A 23,971-nucleotide genomic window follows, 5' to 3' on the forward strand; every position below is an offset into this window, starting at 1 on the left:
CAACAGCAGAGGGTCATCAACAGGTCTTCAATGTAGCGAGAAATTCCCGCACCCGGAGGCGTCCCTCAGCTGGCCCCTAAACAAATATATACTAGTCCAGTGATAATGAACGCCATACTAATTTACATATTGTACACAAGAAACTAAAACTAAAATAATACAAGACTAACAAAGGCCAGAGGCTCCTGACTTTGGACAGGCGCAAAAATGCGGCGGGGTTAAACATGTTTGTGAGATCTCAACCCTCCTCCTATACCTCTAACCAATGTAGAAAAGTAAACGCATAACAATACGCACATTAAACTAGTTTACTTTAGTCAAAATTTATTATAATATTTTAACGGTCGTTTGTTTTAAACATCGCAGACTCTAATGTAACTACACTACCGTTGTCAAATCTGAAATATTTACAAATTTAGACCGTTCAGTGCTGTTTTTTTTTGGAATTCTTAATGACGCAATATTTCTTGTAACATCATAATTGTCGACACCGTTAAAGCTTTAGAATTGTGCTAGTTTATATCGAACATTATTATTTTTATTTAAAGCATATATTTGAACTCTCTGATGTTAATAGTCTTATAACTTATGTCGTGTTTAACAAATTTTTAGAATTGTGCAAGTGTCTTACCTGATGTTCGGTTTGACTTTTTTATTGTACAAATTTCAAGTTTATAACAGCTTAATCTAAGTAGACTGAAAGTTGATTCATTCAACATCACAATCATATATACCGATGAAGGATATCTGTTATCCGAAATATGTGACAATATGATATTATATTTATATATGATAATGTTTATTTAATTAAATAAAATAAATACAGTGGAATATTTATTAAGAAAATCATGACCTTGTAAAAGGTTGTTCAATTGACTGCTACGTTGCATATAACATATTTACATACAGAACAGGTGGTGACATGTAGCAATAACAATTAGTTAAAACACTAAACATACGTCAATATTCAAACATCAATTTCCAGGTTGGTCAAACCATGCCAACTAGAGTCAACTTAATAGATATTCATCCCTGTATCTTTTGATCTAAGACTATAATGGTCAAATTAATAGAAACCTTTTACACTGTTTCTTTATATATACTTATGTATTTTACTGTAAAGAGGGACCGTCCGTTATGCCACTGGTCCAGACCGGCTTTAATAAACTACTGTTCCAAATAACCATGTGTTGTGTTACATGTGGTTATTTTCGGTTAACCGTGACCAAAGGATATTAAGGTAAAGTGACTTTTTATTTGATTGTCTTTATTTCATTTCTCAAAATGGCTAGACAAGATTTCAATGTAGGGTCTGTTTTTCACAATTTAGAAACACAAGTTCAAGGTCTCACTCAAACGATATTTAAACTGCATTAATTCGATTGAAAGCTTTGATGGTACAAAATCAGACAAATTAGGAATAGGTGTATCAGATGAGAGCACTATTGTTCATGATCAAGATGCTGATTAACTCATTAATAAAATGTTTTATTAAATAATGTTTTTTTTATTAGTTTAAATGTAGATATTTTTTTCATGATTCATTGGTGAAGGTTTAATCTTTGTATTGATGTTGTTTTTATGTAACCATGATAAGGGTGAGGGTACTTCAGGTTAAGGTATTTGGTTGTATAAATCAATATACAAGACTTGCAACTTTATTAGTATCTGATAGTATAAAGCCAATATAAAAGACTTGCGTACACATTGTAATGATAATGAAAAGTTGTATTATATTATGCTGTTATAAAGATATAATAGGTATTTAAAAAAAGAGATATTCTTTAAAACACGTGAATATTAATATTTTAGAATTAATTCACAATAAGTAAAAACATCTCAAAATGCACGATATATTTAGAGTATTTAACTGCGTGAAAAATGATAAGATTAAAACATTTATATCTTGATTTGTAATATAATAATGTTTCTTTTGATTCATAATTTGAATTGTTTTCTGAAGATACAATTCGTAATTCTAGAATATACGCGTTTATATACATTGGTATAAGAAAGTTTCATAAGAACCTTTTGGCGACGGATTTAAGGGTATTTCTGCGATGTTATAATCATATGGTTGTTTTAATATGGTTGACGCAGTTAGGTAAGTGCGTAAGCACATTTGTTTAGAAAACAAAATATTCTATGTTATTTAGAAAACCAAACCTTTATTTTTGCACAGTTATTGTGTTTTTTTAAAGAATGACAGACCTATCTTCGAAAAATAGCGCCTAAATGATAAAAAAATTATATAATTAAGTCCACTCAATGTAGGGTTTTATTAATTTAAAAAGTATTTAGCGATAGATGAAATAAAGGATTCTTTATAGAGTACATACATCTATACTAAGGGTTAAAAATGAAAACTTTTCATAATAAAACAATTTAGGACTTAAAATATGGAAAGAAGTATCATATGATTAATCGTTATAAACAACAACGCGATACATCTTCCGCAAATATTTAAATGTGATGATGATTGATTAAAAGAAAATTAGCAAAGCAAGAAAAATGAAAAAAAGAGGAGCAGAAGGTCATCTATAACTCCCGGTTCAAATTATATGAAAAATGATAATAGTTCTGATAGATATAATTTAGAAAGTAGCCAAGACATGCTATTGTTGATGAATTCATAATACCATGCCTGTTGATGAATTCATACTACCATGCCTGTTGATAAATTCATAATACCAAAGAAAAATAAACGAAAGAAAGATCAATTAATGTTAAACTTTCTCTCAAATATTTCTTGTTATCTTGTTATCTTAATAAAATGCACTACTAACATGTCGTTGACGTAGGCTTCGTGATGATTGTTTTTAAATAAATATATGTGTATATAAAATAATTTTGTTTTGATTAACCATTCTAATTCTCGCTTTAGATTGATCGCGGAAAAATTGTTGATTGTTTAGAAATCCTATACATATCAATAATCTCTGAAACACAGCTTTGTTTATAACCTTTTCAGTGTTGCAAGAGCGAAGTATATATAAAAAGGTTGTTTTTTGGGGAAATTGCTACATAGTAGAACCAATTTAATTATATAATTTAAAAAAAAAAGTGAACTTTAATATGGCAATCATTTCGCCTTTTGTTCGAGTTTTTATATTCTTGTTATTTATAAGTAAATGAAATATTAATTTTATAAGTCCATTTACCAAATTTAGGCAATAATATAAGAACTTATTGAGGACGACTTTGAACTATCAAATTTAGTAAATGCATTAACTTATTTTGTTGCTATATTTATAGGTACTTTGTTATTAATATTATCTAAAGTTTAAGAATAAGTGTTTAGTCAAGAGAATTTAGTAATAGAGATATTCAAATAGTCACACGATACCTTGGTGGCGATCAAATGGTGTCAACTAACGTTGAGGGCGATGATACTGCCTACAGAGATGTTAAAATAGCTACACCATTACTAGAACCAGCCACTAAGAACCATTATCAAGTATTGGATATTAGCTTTTATTTTGGACACAACTCACACGTTTAGATGTACATAAAACTATACGATCACATAACTTTATGTTGGTAGAGGGAATCGTTCTACAGCATCACAGGTAGATTTGCCTGTAATGTTTCAGCCGGTGATAACTGAGCAACCTAGTCAGGGACTCTGAATCAACAGAGTAGGTAAGCTAGGTCAGTTGGGAGTAATATCAACGACGGATAGTGGATCACATACAGGTCGGCGTTATCAACGACGGATGGTGGATCACATGCAGGTTGGAGTTATCAACGACGGATGGTGGATCACATGCAGGTCGGAGTTATCAACGACGGATGGTGGATCACATGAGTCGGAGTATATCATTGACTGTCGGAGTAATTGCAGCACTTCTGAATGGCGTTGTGTCCAAAATCAAAGTTAATATCCAATACTTGATAATGGTTCTTAGTGGCTGGTTCTTGTAATGGTGTAGAAGCTATTTTAACATCTCTGTAGGCAGTATCATTGCCCTCAACGTTAGTTGACACCATTTGATCGCCACCAAGGTATCGTGTGACTATTTGAATCTCTCTATTACTAAATTTAAAAACGACTAACAAAAATGTGTGGTAAAGGTTGTTCCATTCTTAAATATTAAAATATCTAGAAATGGCAGTCTATGTTCGCTTGACTCGATGGTAAATTTAATCGAAGGATGTAATGTGTTTATCAGACTATGAAACTTCTCTTAATTGTGATTTTATGTACATTTTAAAAGCTTTATATATATAAAAAGCTTTTAAAATGTACATAAAATCGGAATGAAAGCGATTCTTAGACGACTGTTTTATCATTTTAAACAAAAGTCCCAATCAATTTAGAGAAGTTTCATAGTCTGATAAACACATTACAACCTTCGATTAAATTTACCATCGAGTCAAGCGAACATAGACTGCCATTTCTAGATATTTTGATATTTAAGAATGGAACAACCTTAACCACACATTTTTGTTATACGAAGACGGACACCCACCAATACCTGAATTTTCATTCATGTCATCCTTCACATACGAAACGAAACATCCCGTTTTGTCTTGCACGACGTGTATGTACAATTGTAAGTGATGAGTTCACGAAGGAATTACGTTTGAATGAACTAAAGGTCTTTTTGAAAGAACAAAACTATCCAAACCCACTAATAGATAAGGGAATAGAAAAGGCAAAAGAAATATAAATGACGGAACTCAGGTCCACAGCATGTAAAGAGAGTAATACAGAACTTATTCCGTTTGTTAGCACTCATAACCCGTACAATCCTGATATATTCAACGTCATAAAAGCAAATTTGCCGGTTTTACAAAAGACAGCCTTTAAATCTTAAAAAGATTTTAACAAAGGCTAAGTTTTATGACCCAAATGGAATACAATACAAAGTTTCAAAATGTAATGACCCTTGATGTGGTCTTTGTGAATATATAGCAACCGGCCTGCAAATAACATTAAAAAACGGCCAAATCATTGTTCCAAATGCAGACATTAATTGCAAAACGGTAAACTTAATTTACTGTATTGTATGCAGCACTTGCAAAGAATGGTACATCGGACAGACTGGTAATTTAATTTGTCAAAGAGTCCGTGTTCACAGACAACAGATACGAGATCCATCCACACGAATGCAAGATGTGAGCGAACATTTCGAAACGTGCAGGAGTGGAAAATTTACCGTATATCCGTTCTATAAAATGAACGAATCGAACAAAAATAAATGACTGGCAAAGGAAGCACACTTTATAAACTACTTTCAGCCAAAATTATACGGATCTACGTAAACACATTTGATTTATCTCCCCTTACCGTTATTATAGCGTAATAAACGTTACCAACGGCAGTGTCGTCAAGGACATTGTTAAAACGTCGCCTGAAGATTGCCAGAAGGCATGAAAGCGCTAGTGACAATATTTTAGCGAACTGTTATTATTTGATGTGAAATGTAGTCTGCGAATTTAAATTTTTATTATATACATTCTGTACACCGTGTTTATTTACTTTTGCTATATATATATATAACAACTCGTCTAAACATCAACCCAACAATGTTAGATCTGTAAATTTGCTTTTGCAAATTATTTTGTTCTACCCTGGTCGGGATTCGAACACATGCTACTGAGATATCGTGACACCAAATCGCCTGCACTGAAGCCGTCCCACACGACCACCTGGGCTTCAAAATAAAGCTTTCGGTGGCCGTGTGTTACCTTTTCTCGTCAGTTTTAATCTAGCGTCGTACTACAGTACATGATATATTAGACATGGAGATGTTATTGTTACAGATCAGCTCAATTATCGATAGTAAAGGATCTTACAAATATATCTTATATATATATATATATCTCAAAAACAGCTTTGGTGTCATTCGTGAGCATTGGAAATCAGTTGAAAAGAATTCCAAACTATCCAAGATTTTTCCTGAGCCTCCAATGATAGCTTTTAGGCAACCTAGTAGTCTGCGGAACCTGCTGGTGCGGGCTGAAGTGTCTGATAATAGAAGTACTTCTGGAGAATGTCGTTCGTGTGAAGAAAAACGCTGCAAATGCTGCCTACAGATGCAGCATTCATCAACATTTCACAGTAAGGCAACCGAAAACAACTATAAGATATTTTGCAATGTTACCTGCAAAAGTATGAATGTTGTTTACATACTAGAATGTTCGGTTTGTGGCCTCCAATATGTTGGTGAGTCAAAGCAGCCTTTCCACAAACGCCTCAATGGCCATAGGAGTGATATCTCTAAGAAGCCACTTCTCCCAGTTTCTCAGCACTTCAGACAGTCGGGTCACAAACCTGATGACTTTAACCGCATGAAAATTCTAGTGATTGAACAGAATATTCACTGGAGTGATGCCCAGCGACAGGTTCGGGAAAGCTTTTGGATAAAGGAACTTAATGTACATCATCCAAACGGCATCAATAAGAAATACTAGCGTTTTTGTTTTTTCACTCATTTTTATTGTTAATATACACAGTCACGTATATTGATTTATAGTGTTTTGTTTATATTATGATATTCAGGCTTTTGGATTAAAAATCAATCGACCAAAACTTACCTGTATTATTACTGATTTATTTTTACACCTTATACATTATGTATCAGTATTGTTAAAACTTGTGACACTTGAAGAAGGCCATTTGTTGAGCCGAAATATTTGTCAGCACGATTTAATAACAACATTTTCGTATTATAACATCTTATATCAGTACCGTTGTGCAAATCTTTAGACTGATATAATTTTTTCCTTATCTGCATAGTATCGCCTATTCTAGACGATCCGGTACATAGTAAATTTGCTGGTTGGTCGTTTTTATAGACTTTTATATATATGTATATATTTTCCAAGTTGGTCAAAACAACGTCAGCTTAATAGATATTCGTCCCTGTATCTTTTGATATAAGACTATAATCGTCAAATTAATAGGAACATTGACACATTGCTTATAATCTGTATATATACCTGTGTATTTTATTGTAAGGGACACATCGGCCAATGAAGCGTTAATAAATCTATAGCAAACTTTTACATGATTGTTATACAGTACTAAAAAATATGTGAAAGTAAATAGTGCTGTATCCATGTGCATCGGAGTGAGGTTGAAACATAATGTTATCATATTAATAAATTAAGTTATGAACTTTTCTTAACCTATAAGAAAGCATTCAAAAGTTGAAGAAAGGGAAAAGTGTTTTGGATTTCTAATACAAATGGTAAGGCTATTAACTACATATTTTAAGCATTTATGTTCTACCCTACACATTTCATAACAATAAAATTGATACATCCAAAATAATCTGCAGTTCAATACTTTTTTACTTTTTTTCAGTATTTATTTGTTTACACCAAATCTGACAGATTATTATTTAGTTGCAAAATATTTTAAACGAGAGCTGAATTTTTTTTTTCTATTTTTTAATGTGCATTGAAGGTTAAAATAATCATAATGTGAACAAGAATGAAGAAAACATCTTTCTCCCCCCCCCCCCCAAAAAAAAAAAAAAAAACCCTCATCAACTAGGATATATAATTCAAAATATTAATTTATTATACTAATATCAGTTCATATAGAATAAACTTTTAAAGATTATATTGAGTCTTATAAACTTGAAATCTCAAGCCACTTTTTTACATGTTTACAATTTAGGTCATGTCCCAACAGGAAATCAATAAATATGACAGCTAGTACAATGTAATCTTAGCACAAACACATAATTTAAAACCAGTTTGACTAGATGTCTAGTATTGTCTTGGAATAACAATAGTGTGTCCTATATTTTGACAATGTAAATTACATGAGGACCTGGATTAGTTTTTTTAATATCTGTATTCTTTAAATTTTTAGGGCATGTTTCTTTTAATAGTCTTAAAAATAACTCTCATTCTGTAAAATTTTCATGAAAATAATTTTACTATTTAGTCTTTCTGTTACAAGATTATTTATCAATTCTGTACATTGACCGTTATATTATCAGTATTGCATTACAGTCATTTTGCACAGTTATTCTTTATACTTTTGCACCGCATTATTCTCTATTCCTTATTTTGTAATTTATTTTCTCTATTCTCTATTTATTTGTTGCTATTCCATGTATTCCCTATTCTGTAAACCCCATTCAGAACCTCATAGGTAAACTTCTATTGTATGAATGGGATAAACTGATCTCAAGGTTAACTAAGTATTATATAATATACTTCAAAACTTTAGTATTAAATATTCATGATCCAATACAAAGTCTTGTCAAAGGCTGCCGAATTTTAATCATGTGAAGGAAATTGACTACATATATCTTTATGTACATCTTGGTCTAGTCAATATTTCAAAGTGTGTGTGTTGTTGGTGTACATACTAAGTCTTTTCTCTTTGTACCAGTCGTTCAAGTTGAAGTTTAAGTAAAAAATATGTGTTAAGGATCATTTTCACATATAATAATTTTGTTATGGTGTATGCATATAATAGTTAAAATATTTGAGAAATTATGTTTTTTTTTACTCCTGAATTGTTGTTAAACAGCTATCACGGATTTATAAATATGTCTCGCTAGAAGTTACCGTGTGTGCTATTATGAATATTTCACATAGTTTTATAGTAATATTTGATAAAACTTTTAAAATAATTCTGATTCCCTTTTTGTAACTTATTTTTAATATTAAGTTGACGGGGAAAAGAAACAAAAACACAATACACATATCACAGAAACCTGACCGTACCAACTTTGTTGCGTATGTTATTTGTTATAAGGGAGATAAGCGTTATAAGTGGAGAAAATGGCAGGATCATAACAAAAGAAAGGGATTTCACACCTGTAAAATTGCTGGAATAGCATAACTTTTGGAGGTTGGACTCTCTATATCTTATTTGGTATGGGTATGGTCGGACCATATAAGTATATACTTGTTAGGTTATTAGCGGACCGGACCATATGAGTATCAGGACCATATAGGTATTCGTTTATATATGCATTAGAAACGTTTCAATCATTAAAACTTAATCTTAAAAAAAGATGGTTAGATAGAAATGACACAGGCATTAACAACTATAGGTCACCATACGGCCTTCAACAATGAGCAAAGCCCATACCGCATAGTCAGCTATAAAAGGTCCCGATAAGACAATGTAAAACAATTCAAACGAGAAAACTCATATGGTCAATTAACAGCTTCCAATTGCTTTTGAGCATTTCCATATGCTCAAGTCAATGGGTGTTTCGGATAAGCGAGAATTCTGATATAAGAACTTTGGTAGGCGACCTTTTTATTTATAAAAACGAGGAACATGAATTCCCGAATTATTAAGCTAAGGAATATAACATCGACAATGTACAATTCACCAGAAACTTATGTTATCAGAATTTGGAAAAGATAGATAAAACCCATTACCTTGGATAAATAACTGCTCTTATCCAAATTCGGATAAGAAGTATAGATGGCCTACCTCACAGATTTTAGTATGCAGTGAGTATCCTTGTCCAAAATGGGATAAGTATATCTATATCTAATAATGATTCGTCTTGGTTGTTATCCGAATTCGGATAAGAAGATAAAATGAATAATACATATGAGTACCAATCAAGATTTTTTCTTGAATTCAGATAAAAGTGATATAGTTATATATCAATTAGCCATGTGATTAATTTTTTGAGCTAATGATTGATTGATTGTTTCTTGTTAAACGTTCAGTGGCAAATATTTCATGAACATGCACATGAAAAAGTTAAAGTTAGTGAGGGAAGGGCATATATTGGTTCTACCAACTGCTTCTTCTTTCTTTTGTCATTAATTGCTTTTAAAGTAATGGGTTTTATCTTTTACCTATAGTTGTTAATATCTGTGTCATTTTGGTCTTTTGTGAATAGTTGTCTCGTTGGCAATCTTCTTTTTTATATACTCATATGATCGGGGTAATTAACATATTTAATTTACGGTGCGACCCTTCAATTTTTCACGTCATTAAAAAGGTGTTTTTATTATATTTTAATAAAAATAAAAAATAAGTAAACAAAAATCAGCAGTTTCACACTGTTAATTTGACTCACTATTTGTAAGTATAGTAAGAAAATGTCATTGTTTCGTATACGGAATGTACATTGTAGCATGTGTAACGAAATCCGTTTGTTGTAATTTGTGAAAGTAATGTAATATGAGTGCCTAACATTTTTCTATGTGAATCTTCGTATCATATGTTTTGTAAATGTATCTTAAATAAATATTCGCCTTGAATGGACTTTTAATATACAATAGATTAGTCGATTTACTAGAATATTTTCGTTTACTATTAATGGTGACAATTTATGTCAGGTTAACAAGTAGAATTTATGTCAGGTTAACAAGTAGAATTTATGTCAGATTCTTTTTGCACATTTTGTTAGATAGAAATGTATTTATACTATAATTCAAAGTCTGCATAAACTTTTACTTGTGAGTGTAAAGCTAGTATTTTTACAGCTGCGTGCAGTGATACTGATAAGAAGCTCTAGATATCCAATATCGTAACATGACTGCAATACACAACAATACACAATTCACAGGACAACTTTAAACAACTAGGTTCCTTGTCGGTGATGTCATCTTTTTACACCATGTCAACCACCGGTATAAATAAAGTAACAAAACTTCCTTTAACAATATTATGTGTATTTGATTTTGACATTTTCAAATTAAAATAAGACCACGCAAATTTTCAATACTATGCAGAAAAAAAACCACGCAACAGTGTCTTTTACTATTCGGACAAATAACACAAAAATAAATACAAATGAATAATAATGTAACACAATCTTTATATGAATCAATAATTTTATGGTCCTCCCAATATCTGCCAAAATCTGCATAGAAAAACAATATCCGTTCGAACGTTTCATATTGTATTATTCCTTCTGGTCTTGAATTATTTCATCTCTAAAATAGTCCTTGTATAAACATTTGTCAACACTAATCATACTAACACCATGTCAGCCACCGGTATAAGTAAAGTTACAAAACTTCCTTTAACAATATTATGTGTATTTGATTTTGACATTTTCTTCTTGTACTTACAAATAGTGAGTCAAATTAACAGTGTGAACCTGCTGATTTTTGTTTAGTTATTTTTTTATTATTATTAAAATATAATAAAAACACCTTTTTAATGACGTGACAATTTGAAGGGTCGCACCGTATAACGAGTTTAAAAGTAATTAATTAAATGTGTTAATTACCCCGACCATATGAGTATATACCCATATGGTCATGACCATACGCGTATGGTCCAAATACTCATATTGTCCGGAAAATATCTATAGCACAATAAAGTAGCTGCATATTTTGACATGTACACCAGTAATGTGTATCAATATTTTTTTTCAATAATGGTACACTAATGTTAATGTTAATTTTAGAACAGTTAACAATAGTATTGGTTATTCCAGTCTTACAGAGTCCATTGGCAATAGTGTCCTAGTCATGCAACATTCACATTTTTGAGGATCATTTGCAAATGCCCCTGCACAGAGTTCTTTAAACACTACATATTTTCTGTAAGTCTATTATCTTTTTTCATAGCCATCTATTTTCATTATGATTATCGAACAATATATGTTTTTCGTAATTTATGGAGTTTAAAGAAAACTCAACACCGAAAGGCAAATATGAAGTGGTTTAATGAGATTAAATTTTCATGATTATCGAACGATATATTTTTTTTAACATTTAAGGAGTGTAAAGAAAACTCAACATCGAAGGGCAAATATGAAGTTACACAAGAAGAAAGAAGAGAGACCTGGACTGGACGTTTTGATTTTTTTCTATCTAATGTTGGATATGCTGTTGGTATTGGTAACATCTGGCGATTTCCATACCTATGTTATAAAAATGGAGGTGGTAAGATTGATTTATGTAATTCGTGTATTGATTTTAAAGGGGCATTAATCTGCATGATTTGTAATAACATGAATAAGGTCAAATTAAAATGTAGAGTCTACAAAACTGTTATGTAAACACCGTTACATCAAAGCGTCTTTGTCCTACCAGGGGTGGTCTGAGCCGGATCACCCCTACCAGATCACCCAATTACAGGACATACCTCTGATTTATAGGGAATTAATTTTGTCATATTCAAGAACTAAGTTCTTGTACCCAAAATAAAATAAAATAAAACGGAAAACAAAGTCAGTGATATGACAACTATGATTCATCAAATAATTTCTTTTCCAGGATCGTTTCTGATTCCATACATAACGTTTATGATACTGGGTGCGTTACCAATGTTTCTTCTGGAATACTCTCTTGGCCAGTTTTCTAGTAATGGACCAATAAGTGTATGGAAAATATGTCCCTTAATGAAAGGTGAGACTTTTTTGGTTATTTATGGGCTCATTTTAGTCGTGTTCCGTTAAGCGTGTAGTTAGACACAGAATATTTGATTTCGTCTATAAAACTGTCTTTTAAGTAATAAAAAAAATATATTGCGGTTGACAAGACAATGCAACATTGAATTTATGTTGGATACAACAATTAAAACAATCTGCAGTGTGCAAAATACGAATCCCTAAGGTCATACGGAATACCGAAGTTATAAGTGACCCCCTTTTCACACACACGCACCAAATATGTGACCCGCCATGACATTTGCAGGCTTATAGAGGTAGAACGTCATTGTACGAAAAATTATAAACGTGAAAAGTATTGAGAGTCAATGAAATACGTATTTGTGAAGAAGAGATAAAAACTTTCCTTTGCTTCTTTTTTGCGGACGCCGAACTATGTATAGAGACATGCATACTAAATCTAAAATAAAAGAAGGAATTCTTAAAGCTTACTTTGACAAATTTTAAACAAAATTTATTTCAACAAGTCTAAATCACATGTTTTAAAATAAAGCTACAAAGAAACCAAAATGCTCTGCTATAGATTTTCTTTGGAGTCTGAAATATATCCATAATAAATTAAATGTACCGTATCAAATAAAGACTTATAAACTGTTACGCGTCGCATACGTTGTTTAGAGACATGCATGATAAATCTTAAGGGGATATAAACTCTAAGCCGGGAATATCACAATATATATATATCCTGTCTGAGACCTGATTGAATCTACATTTTAAATTGATACACAAAAAAACCAAAATTCTCTATAGATTTTATTTCATAAATGGAGTCTGAAATATATCCATAATAAATGTACCGTATCAAATAAAGACTTATAAACTGTTAAGCGTCGCATACTTTGTTTAGAGACATGCATGATAAATCTTAATTAAAAGACAAATTGAAAAAAAGGAATTCTTAAAGCTTACTTTGACAAATTTTAAACTAACTTCGTTACAAGTTAAAATTACATGTTCTAAAATAGAGCTAAGAATTGTTTGTATTGTAGTAAATTTAATTCTTTGAAATTTTATTCAAATACGCTATTGAACATTACTAAGAGCCAATAAATACAATAATTTTGTATTTTATAAATTAGTGCCTTCAATAAATAGAAGTAGTCATAGAACAGTTTCATTTTCATACCGGTATTCGAAATGACTCGTTTCATTGCTATTACAACAAATATGTCATAATAACGTTACAGAGAGTTTTGTTTCGGAATAATTTTAGACAATGTACCCTCCTACCCCTGGAAGTGGCTAGTCACATACAGTTAACGGCGTTTTTCTCACAATGACGTTCGTCCTCAATATTTAGATATTTCGTGGCTGGTCACCTATTCATTATATATTCTTATTCACATATAACGTTGTAGTTGTACATCAATCTGATTAGATTGAATACACATATGATTAATGTTTTACCATAATCATACTGATGAAGGATTTAGTTCAGTAAAATTAGATACAACATAGATTAACGTTTGATTTTGTTCTTACATTTCGGTATTTTACTCGTTCTTCAAAACAACAAGACAAACTTGTTACCTGGTTTGCACTAACATGAGCGACAAGACATGCGCCACATGTTGATCAGGATATGCTCACCCTTCTAGAGCATCTCACCTGGGAGATTCGTGTTGCTTATTCTTTTTTTTTCTGTGTAAGCCTGTGTATACTATTGTTTACATGTTTGCCTTTTTTTTCTTTTTTAGCCATGGCGTTATCAGTTAATTTTCAATTGATGAGTTTGAATGTTCCTCTTTTATATGTTTTTTATTTAATTTTATTTATCATTATTTTTTTCTGTAAAAGGTCTTGGATATGCAATGGTAATTACATCCGCCATATTTTGTATATACTTTAACGTTATGATGGGATATGTGTTGTACTTCCTGTACCATTCACTAACCTCTGTTTTACCATGGAGCACGTGCGACAATGAGTGGAACACAGAGTTTTGTTATATTTCAAAACCATCTAACACATCAACCAGTAATATTTCATCTATTACCGGAAATAATACCGGGGATTTGAAAATGTCATCAAGCGAAGAATTCTGGAGGTGAGAATATAAATATCAATTTGCTAAAATGTTCATTACTCAACTCTTTAATAAAAGCGAGGAGTCTATCGAAGAAACATTTTAAACTTTAAAACTGTACGAAAACGCTGCGGGGGCTAAAATGAATATGGATAAGACTGTTGGCAAGTGGAGAAATAAAAAACCAAAATTTAACAAAATTGAATGGTCTAAGCGTCCTGTGAAAGTATTAGGGGTACAACATGGATATGGGGTGGACTTGGATCAAATTTGGTTAGAAAAAATAAATAAAATAAAAAGCTGTATGGAAGTTTGGAAATCAAGAGATCTCACATTTACGGGAAAAGTTTTAATTATTAAATCCTTTGTACTGTCCGTCATTGGATACGAAATTGAAATGAGAGATATCCCGGTTTATATACGAAAAACAAATAAAATATATTATATGGTCCTTTATATGGGATGGGAAAACAAACCAAATCGCTAGAACAGTGTGCTGTTTACCGAAAGAAAAAGGGGGGATAGGAATGATAAACTTGAGGGACTTTATTAAATCAAAACAAGTGAAAAGTATGTACAGTATTGTCAACTCAAAAACACAAAAATGGAATGCAATAGGAAAATACTGGTTAACGTCACTAGACGAAAAATATGATACAGATTTTTTATATGTTCTTGTTCGGACACTACATGTTTTAGGCAAATATAAATGTCCAAATTTTATAAAGAACTTTTAATTTCCTGGACTGACTTACAGAAAATCCAAGAATCAGTCACGAAACAGGACCTTTTAGAAGAAAATATATTCTGCAATTGTAAATTTAAGTTCAAGGAACATGCATTATATTATGCAAATTTTGCCTCCAGTGGAATAATAAAAAAATAAAAGATATATGGGACTTAAACAATAAATCCTTTAAAACTTCTTTTGATATTTTTAACAGTCTTAAAGATAAAAGGAATTGGATTGCACAATATAGCCGAATTAAATCTTCGTTAACACCTCAACAAATTGACGTTTTCAAAACAGACTCTATCACACAAAGTCATTCTGATAGACAAAAATAACAAATTCTTGTCAATTTATAAAAAAATGGAGTTGTCGTTGATGCCAAAAAATTATGCCTTAAAGATATTAGATACTTTTATGAAAATAAAACAGCTCCAAATAGCCAGTTAAAGTGGAATTTACATTTTGGGAATGAACTACCATGGGAATACATTTGGGAAACTTTAAATAAGAATTTAGCTAACAGGAAAACTAAACAACTTCAATGGAAGTTACTACATAATATAATTTACACTGAAGAAAATTCAAAAAATGAATCGCTCAAACGGGAAGTGTCACTTTTGCAATGAAAACGAATCACTTTTTCATCTTTTTATTTATTGTAAACTGGTAGAAGACGTTTAGAGGGAAAATTTTGAGAAAATATAAGAATTTTGTTCAAAATTAAATATCAAAAAATTACAAAACTCGGAAACAAGTATAATTTTTGGGGTCATTAATGCAGATGCATTTTATACCCAAATTTTAGATACGGTGCTTTTAATCACGAAATGGGTTATCTGGAAAACTAGAAATATTGCAAAATATCAAAAGAAAGGTATAAGTAAATCATTGATTTTAAATATGATTAAACATGAAATGCAATTTTTGCCCAAATGTCTTAAACCAAATACGAAAAACGAAGCATTTTCTACTATGTGTGAAATCTTTTGTATATAAATATATTTTTGCGTGGTAAGGTCATTGCAATGACCTCTTTGATACTGATTGAATAATAATATGTACACTGCTCTTCTCAACTCCCTACATGTAATTTCTATTGTGTATGTAATTTATGTATATTATCTAATTGTAATAAGACAGGTTCATTTTATAAACAAATATTTACTCACCATATCTTTCAAATAAATCCTTTTTGAAAATCAAAATCATAAATCCATTTTTATGATTGAACTACGCATTCCTTTAACAAATCGCACGTGGTAAATGAGCACTCGACCAGAAATTAAATGTAATTGAAATTGACATAACAAAAGACTTGATGTACGATAAAATTGAAACTGCTTAATACGGGTAGCCGTTGTGAGAAATAAATAAAGATAAAGAACATACTTCATTCAAAAAATTACATATGGTGAGAGGTAAAGATATATAGATCGATAATGACTGCAGGTACACGTACATTTGTACACGGATAGATAATATTTATAAAGGTTGATGTTAATAATTCATAGTGGGAGTTTTTTTTTTTCTCATTTGCTTTTTTCCCGACAAATGAGACCGTAAAAATTGGGGGCCCCTTAGTTGCTCCCCTGGGCAACTAAGGGTTGATGTAACAGGTGATTGTTAATATGAAGACGAATATTTGTTATTAAAAAAAACGTTACCTGATGACAGCGTTTCTTTGTTTACATTGAATATGACGTCATAACTTAAATAACGTCACAACTAAAATCCCTAACAACAGAACCAAAATCGGAAACGTTACGGTATTTCCGTTTCTTTTTTTTTTTAAATAGAACCTATTTAAGTTACAAAAAAATAATTCATACAGACTTCGTCCCATTTACAGGAAATGCCTGCCTCATATTAAAATATGTTTTATTCAAAAAAGAAATGTTTATATAAGTACATTATAAATATATCCCAACAAATGCAGATTATTGTCTTAAAGTGTCGTTTTGAACTAACTCTCATTGTTAAGACCCATTGGTGGCCTTCGGCTGTTGTCTGCTCTATGGTCGGGTTGTTGTCGCTTTGACACATTCCCCATTTCCTTTCTCGATTTTATGTAATGTAACGTCTGGAGCTAATGTAACCTCGGTATGTAAATTAGGAAACGTGACTAGACCGCAAGTAGTACATATTTCCACCAGAAATCAAAGATTTAAAAGATACCTTTTATGATAAACGTAACGATTATAAAGAATAAAAATCTAATTAGCTGTATAAACCATAGAGGACAAATTTGTTCGATGAAAAAGAAACCAATAAAAGACATTCAAATAATACACAACACCTACAGAGACTTATATGAGGCAATGCGTTATACATATTATTTTGAATAGCGTCTAAATGGTGTTTTGGATAATCATGATCGAGCCTAATCCTTTCATTGAATCATTAGATATACACATGATATATGTTCATTTTATTGGTTGAAATTTTTCTTTTAAAAGATCTAGAGTAAGCAAACAAAGCTTTAAAGTTTTATTTCTATATTTCAATGACAATTCTCGGTAAATGCTTTTGCAATGTGCATCTTTGAAAAATAGCAGGAAATATATAATGAGAATCAGATTTCCAATTTTTGCTAGTGTCAACTATACTTTTGCATGTTTTATTATTTTTATTTCTTTCCTTGCCAACATATCCTGTTTTGGTTGATAAACATTGCTCAATGGATGTTCGCTACTCTGTTTTGAAATTTTAAGCTTTTAAGAAGACTGTTATGAATTGATAGTCTATAACAAAATGGAACTAAACAAACAAAAAAATTCAGGAAGGGCCTTTGTGCGTATTTTCGATTTGTAACCAATTAAACAATTGGCGAAACTGATTCTCTCTAGATTCGACAAATATTTAACATTGACACATTCTTTCAAAAACAATGAAAACTAATAAGGATTACAAAATGTATATAAGATTATAAAAAAGGCTTTTAAAAAAATATTTGATATAAGTATGAACAGAAAAGTAAGAGTTAGAGGTCAACATTTTTTTTGACCTACATGGATAAAACTAGAATATTCCCATTAATATCTGACAACAAGTCAAAAACAAAAGCAGTAAACACCCTAAATGCCAAATTATCAGCACATTGTATGATAATACAATATGTCGAGCTCTAAATCATCAGACATTATAAAATTTTAAAATAAATAAAATAGAAATAATCAAATATTGGTCACTTAAATCACTATTTGGTACTGCCATCAGCGCTAGCTTAAATCGAGTACATACAATGTAGAACAGCAATTGTACCAAATACACTATATATCGATCGATCAAGAACTATATTTACGTTTCATGCTAGTAAATACTTATTTTAGCTATAATGTACTCCAGATCACAAGTGGTATAGAAGATATGGGAAACATCAGATTAGAACTTTTGTTATGCCTTTTCATATTTTGGTTCATTGTATTTCTTTGTTTGTATAAAGGAATAAAAGTTTCCGGAAAGGTAAGTTAAATAACACAATTTGACTGCATCATATGCATATTTAATAAGTAATATATCTTCAGTGATGATCGTGGCCAAATAATACTGAAAAAAACCATAAGTGAAAGCTTATAATATCCTCGCAACCAAACAAAACAAAATGAAAAAAAGACAGTGCTTCAACAAACAAAAAAGCACGTGGTACCTGAACAAAATAGATTTTGTGAAATTCTAAAAAAGAAACGCCTGACACACATTGTGCAAACGTTATTTGATAGATAAAAGTAGTATATTGCTACACATCTAAAGTCACAATCCATTGAGTGAAAACTCACCCGGGTTACAAACTAAAACCGCGGGAAACACGTCAACTATATGAGGAAAACAACGAAACAACAGAAACACTGAAGTAAAAACAAACAACAACAAAAAAACTAAGGACAATGCAACAAACATAGAAACAAACTATTACATAACAACTGTCATATTCCTGACTTGGTACAGGACATTTTTAGAATAAATGGTGGGTTAAACCAGATTTTGTGGCTAGCCAAACCATGCACTATATGATAATGTTAAATATAATAAAATGACGACAGCAGATACATTTTTTTGTACCAAATCTATAAGAAGATGTACATTGCCATTCATAAAGTATAATATATATATGCGTATATTTGGTAGTGAGTTCTTAATAAAACATAATAATATTTGCTTCATTACAGATTGTATACATGACAGCAATATTTCCATATATTGTATTGATAATCTTTCTCATCAGAGTAGTAACACTTCCTGGTGCAACGGATGGAATACTGTTTTATGTCGTACCTCAATGGGACAAACTACTGTCTACGAAGGTATACCATATATACACATGATACAAGCTCATTTAAGGTTAATGTCATTGCATTGTGTTTTGTTATTAATTTTTTGTTCTGTTTAAATCTTAAAAACATTGTTGAATATTTTGGTTTAAAGAATCTTAAAAAATACCTTTAGGTTGGTTGATGGAATATCGGCGAAAAAGAATAGAACGTGTAGGGCAGTACATGTATATCGTTTTGAAGAATACTGCACGCTTCATGTTGTTAATGTTAAATTAAGTAAAACGGTATCGCGAAGTCAGAGTTAAGAGCGTCAAAAGATACTAAAGGAACATACTCAAACTCAAAAGTCGATACTAAACTGACTGTACCTTGATACAAAACAAAGAGTGACCAGTACACATCAGTACACAAAACAAAGAAAACTACAAACCGAGCGAGACGAACCATTCCAAAACGCCTGAGGGACATAGATACATACAACTGTATCTAGAATACTCTGTTATCAACAGATACGTGAACAACACCATCATCACTTTGCTGAGTTTTCAAAAATCTTGATTATAAGTCTTTTATGGTTCATTTTCTCTCTTAAAAACAGTTATGAATTTGTGTCCTTTATGGCGTCAAACAGATGCTAAATAAACCTTGCACTAAACGCATCTATGTTTACTCGAACGTTAATATACCCGAACTTAAATAACTTCACTTAGGAGATAACTGTATTGTATTCTAAGCTCCGACGGCATCAATTGGGGATTTGATGGTCGCAAATTGAGTTTACTGGTGACGCTTTAGCGGAGACAGTAAACGGGTATTCGCAACCATCAAATCCCCAATTGATGCCGTCGGAGCTTAAAATACAATATTGTAATTTCCATTCTAATGAAACTGACCGAAAACAACGTTAAAACGTGTATTTAATTTTTTCATATGACGTCTGCGCTTGCGCTTACGTCTGAAAGCATCAATTGTCAATTGATGCCATGTAAATAAGTGACGTTATCCAAGCAAAATGAACGTTACAAATTTGTTGCATTAGAATACTCAATATACTTGTAATTCATTGCGTGTTTCAATAGCAATTCAATTAATGTTTAAATTGCAATTCAATGTGTATAACATAAATGTTGTGTTTGCTATGTTTTCTAGGTGTGGGGTGAGGCTGCCTTGCAGATATTCTACTCCACTTCAATGGGTTGGGGTGGCCTATTGACCTTTGCAAGTTATAATAAGTTTCACGATAATATGTATGGGTGAGCTACATGATAGTTGTTGATATAGATATAAGAAGATGTAGTATGAATGCCAACGAGACAACACTCCATCCACGTCATCATTTATAATAGTTAACCATTATAAGTCAAAGTAAGGTCTTCAACACCGAGATTTGGCTTACACCATACAGCAAGCTATAAAGGGCACCACAAATGACTAATGTAAAACCATTCAAACGGGAAAACCAACGGTCTACTTTATATAAAAACAATATGTATTGTATTTGATATATTTTTTAATGACTGCTTCTGTTATGTTAAGCAAGCTATACACAAGTTACGTAAAGTTGGTGATGACTTGTCTGTTAATTTCATTTTCTGAACGAAAAAAATAAAAAGGATATGGGGTATCCATTCATGACACAACATCTGTAAATGAAATGAACTGAAATTGAAACGAAAAGATGAAAATAAAAATAATAATGTCGTTTTTATAATTGGTCTATGAATATTTAATAAATTTCCAGTTGACAAAATTTAAAATTTTTTTTTTTCGTAAAACTAAGGATTTTCTTATTCCAGGAATATACTACCTTAGCCGTGTTTGGCACATCTTTTTTGGAATTTTGGGTCATCAATGCTCTTCAATTTTTTACTTGTTTGGCTTGATAACTATTTTGATCTGAGCGTCACTAATGAGTCTTGTGTAGACGACACGCGCGTCCGGCGTATTAAATTATAATCCTGGTACCTTTGATAACTATTAATAGAAACATGACAATTCCAACACATCACCTACTGTTACTTATCGTTCTGACGCTAAAATTTTTTGTTCCATCTGCATTATTTCTATTTCAACTAAAGAAAAAACCAAACAGTTTAAAAACGACGTGTGCATTTTTTACACCTGGAGCCGCAGATGCAAATTAATATTCGCTATAAATGTTTAAGATGATGAAATCTGTAAATCTTAAAATCTTTTAATTTTTTATACCAGGAATGCAATGATTGTCCCAGCAGTGAACTGTGGAACAAGTATATTTGCTGGTTTTATTACATTTTCCACGCTTGGTTTCATGGCGTTGAACAAAGGAACAACAGTTGACAAAGTACTAAATCAAGGTATGTACTTTCATCTCTGTGGGCGTAAACTAAATTGCACATCCTTGTTCAGACACTTCAGAAGAATTGGAATCATGCAGAACTGGTCCGAGACGACCATTGTTGTCCCTTGATTTACAAATATAGTCGATAGTGTTGCCATTAATTTTTATACCCCTTCCAAATTTATTTCTCCATGTTGTATGCCTCAAATTGCAAGTAGGGGGGGGGGGGGTGAAATTACACTGTAAAAAAGTTTGGGTCCATAATTTTAAAGGAAAGTAGTGATTTGGTCCAGGTAAAAAAGGTTGAAAAATAGCACTTAGGAAGCTGTCAAAAGATTTCAAAACGCCCTAAAGATAACATTGTCCATATTTTGAGTTTGAGGCGATGAAGTTTTCTATAATTTTGATATAATTTGTCCCAAAAGAAGTACAACACACTGTAAAAGTTTCTTTGAGAAAGCGCAGGTGGGATTTTTTTTTTCATTTATGTTCTAAAAGAAATGCACTACGAAATAATTGTGGTTTCAGACCAACTCTCAAATGAAAAATAAAAATCTAGAGATGTGATATGATTGCCAATGAGACAACTATCCATACACATGCTAAAGTTTAAACGAAGTGTATGTAAGAAATTATGGGCAACCGTAGAGCCTCCGATAATGCTCAAGCTCTTCTACCTACAATTTCATAAGACCTTTTAACCCTTTTTGATTTGAATGTCACTAAAGAATCCTTTGTAGACGAAATGCACGTATGGCGTGCAAAGTTGTATTCCTGGTATCTATGATATGTCTATGTGGCATTCTCCCCATCTTTTTAATAATGCGTTAACACAACCATGCTTTTTAGCATACCTTTCTTATAGTATGCGTTTATACTAAAGGAAATAAGTCATAGAGCTCATCCGGTGATGGCAACTCTTTCGCTTTTTGAATAGATATATTTATAGATCAAAATACTATAAGTTTTCTATCCCCATGCATACTTGTCTTTAGCTTGATTTGACACGTTTTACACTGTTGTTTGAATAGACTTCAACTTTTATCATAAGTCGGTTTTGGTGTTCTTTTAAAGAAACCTTGTTTATTAATTTAAATAAGTCCTCGTTTTCATTTGACAAAAAACTTGTTGGATAAAAATTATCTTTTAGTTGTTGAAAAGCGTATTTTTTTCGATTGCCATTGTTAGTATAATTTATAAATTACACTTGCTTTTACTTACACATTACGGTTGCACTCCAGTCTAAACTTTTAATTTACATCAGCTTTATTTGAAGAGTATATTTACACGATTCAAAATAATATTAATTGTGTTTTATTGTATTCATTTTAGTATATTGAAACATGGTATCGGTTCAAATATGTCTGGAAGAGCCTATTGCTTATTTACATTTATATTAGGACTTATGCAGTTTGTATTTTGCAGGACCAGGTTTGGTATTTATAACATACCCTGAAGCTATTTCAAGCTTCCCAATATCACCAGTTTGGGCTGTTCTCTTTTTCCTAATGCTATTTACAATAGGAATTGATACACAGGTTAGATTTTTTTTTAAATATTATATGTTTTTCTATGACGGACACAGCAGATGAATTTTTTAAAACATTTAAACAAACGTATAAGATTAATATTTTTGATCCGCATTGAACAAATGCGTTTTTGAATTTCTCGTTAGAGTAATAGCAAACCAAAACTAGCTGTTGCAGGACCACCATTTAATCAATTTATATTTTCAATTGGATACGCTTGATGAATTATTGATAGACGTTAAGTAGTAATAGAGACTATTTAAAGGTGTAATCCACCTTATATATGAAAATAACTACAGAATAAAAGTTATAAATAAACAAAGTTAAAACACAGAAAAATCAAGACACACGTGCACATACAACAATATACACCATAGCCGTTCGCTCTTAGGCCTATTACCAATCAAATTCTTTCTTTTTTGTATGATTTCACAGTTTTAAAGTTTAAGAAACATAATGTAAATGTATCATGCTATCAGAGATGCCCATTTCTTATAAATACAAACGGTACGGTAAAAAAGTGTGCAGATCTAACTTTCAAAAAAGTTTTTTAATTTCAACTTTTACATGTGAAGCAGGATCTGCCTACCTTTCATGAGCACCTGAGATCACCCAAAATTTTTGGCGGGGTTTGTGTTGCTGAGTCTTGAGTTTTCTATTTTGTGTCTTGTGTAGTATATAATTTGTCTATTTGTACATGTTTTATTTCTTTTTTAGCCAAAGCGTTGTCAGTTTATTTTGT

The 23,971-nt window shown here is 31.4% G+C and overlaps 1 protein-coding gene across 4 annotated transcripts in view; it reads left to right on the forward strand.

The window, feature by feature from the left end:
* The window catches only part of LOC139485732 (sodium- and chloride-dependent glycine transporter 2-like), a 60,128-nt gene that overhangs the window by 31,918 nt on the left and 4,239 nt on the right, over window positions 1-23,971 (forward strand). For 3 of the 4 annotated variants that reach the window (XM_071270381.1, XM_071270379.1, XM_071270380.1), the window contains 8 exons: window positions 11,679-11,844; window positions 12,178-12,309; window positions 14,148-14,397; window positions 18,439-18,571; window positions 19,276-19,410; window positions 20,530-20,633; window positions 21,592-21,716; window positions 23,126-23,238. In XM_071270381.1, coding sequence (XP_071126482.1) covers window positions 11,679-11,844; window positions 12,178-12,309; window positions 14,148-14,397; window positions 18,439-18,571; window positions 19,276-19,410; window positions 20,530-20,633; window positions 21,592-21,716; window positions 23,126-23,238 — 1,158 coding nt within the window. Of the gene's footprint in view, window positions 1-7,030; window positions 7,200-11,678; window positions 11,845-12,177; window positions 12,310-14,147; window positions 14,398-18,438; window positions 18,572-19,275; window positions 19,411-20,529; window positions 20,634-21,591; window positions 21,717-23,125; window positions 23,239-23,971 lie in introns of those variants that run through there. The other variant, XM_071270382.1, reaches the window with a different exon arrangement.

This window comes from Mytilus edulis, chromosome 8, assembly GCF_963676685.1.
Source record: "Mytilus edulis chromosome 8, xbMytEdul2.2, whole genome shotgun sequence".
In the NCBI taxonomy this organism is placed as follows: domain Eukaryota; kingdom Metazoa; phylum Mollusca; class Bivalvia; order Mytilida; family Mytilidae; genus Mytilus; species Mytilus edulis.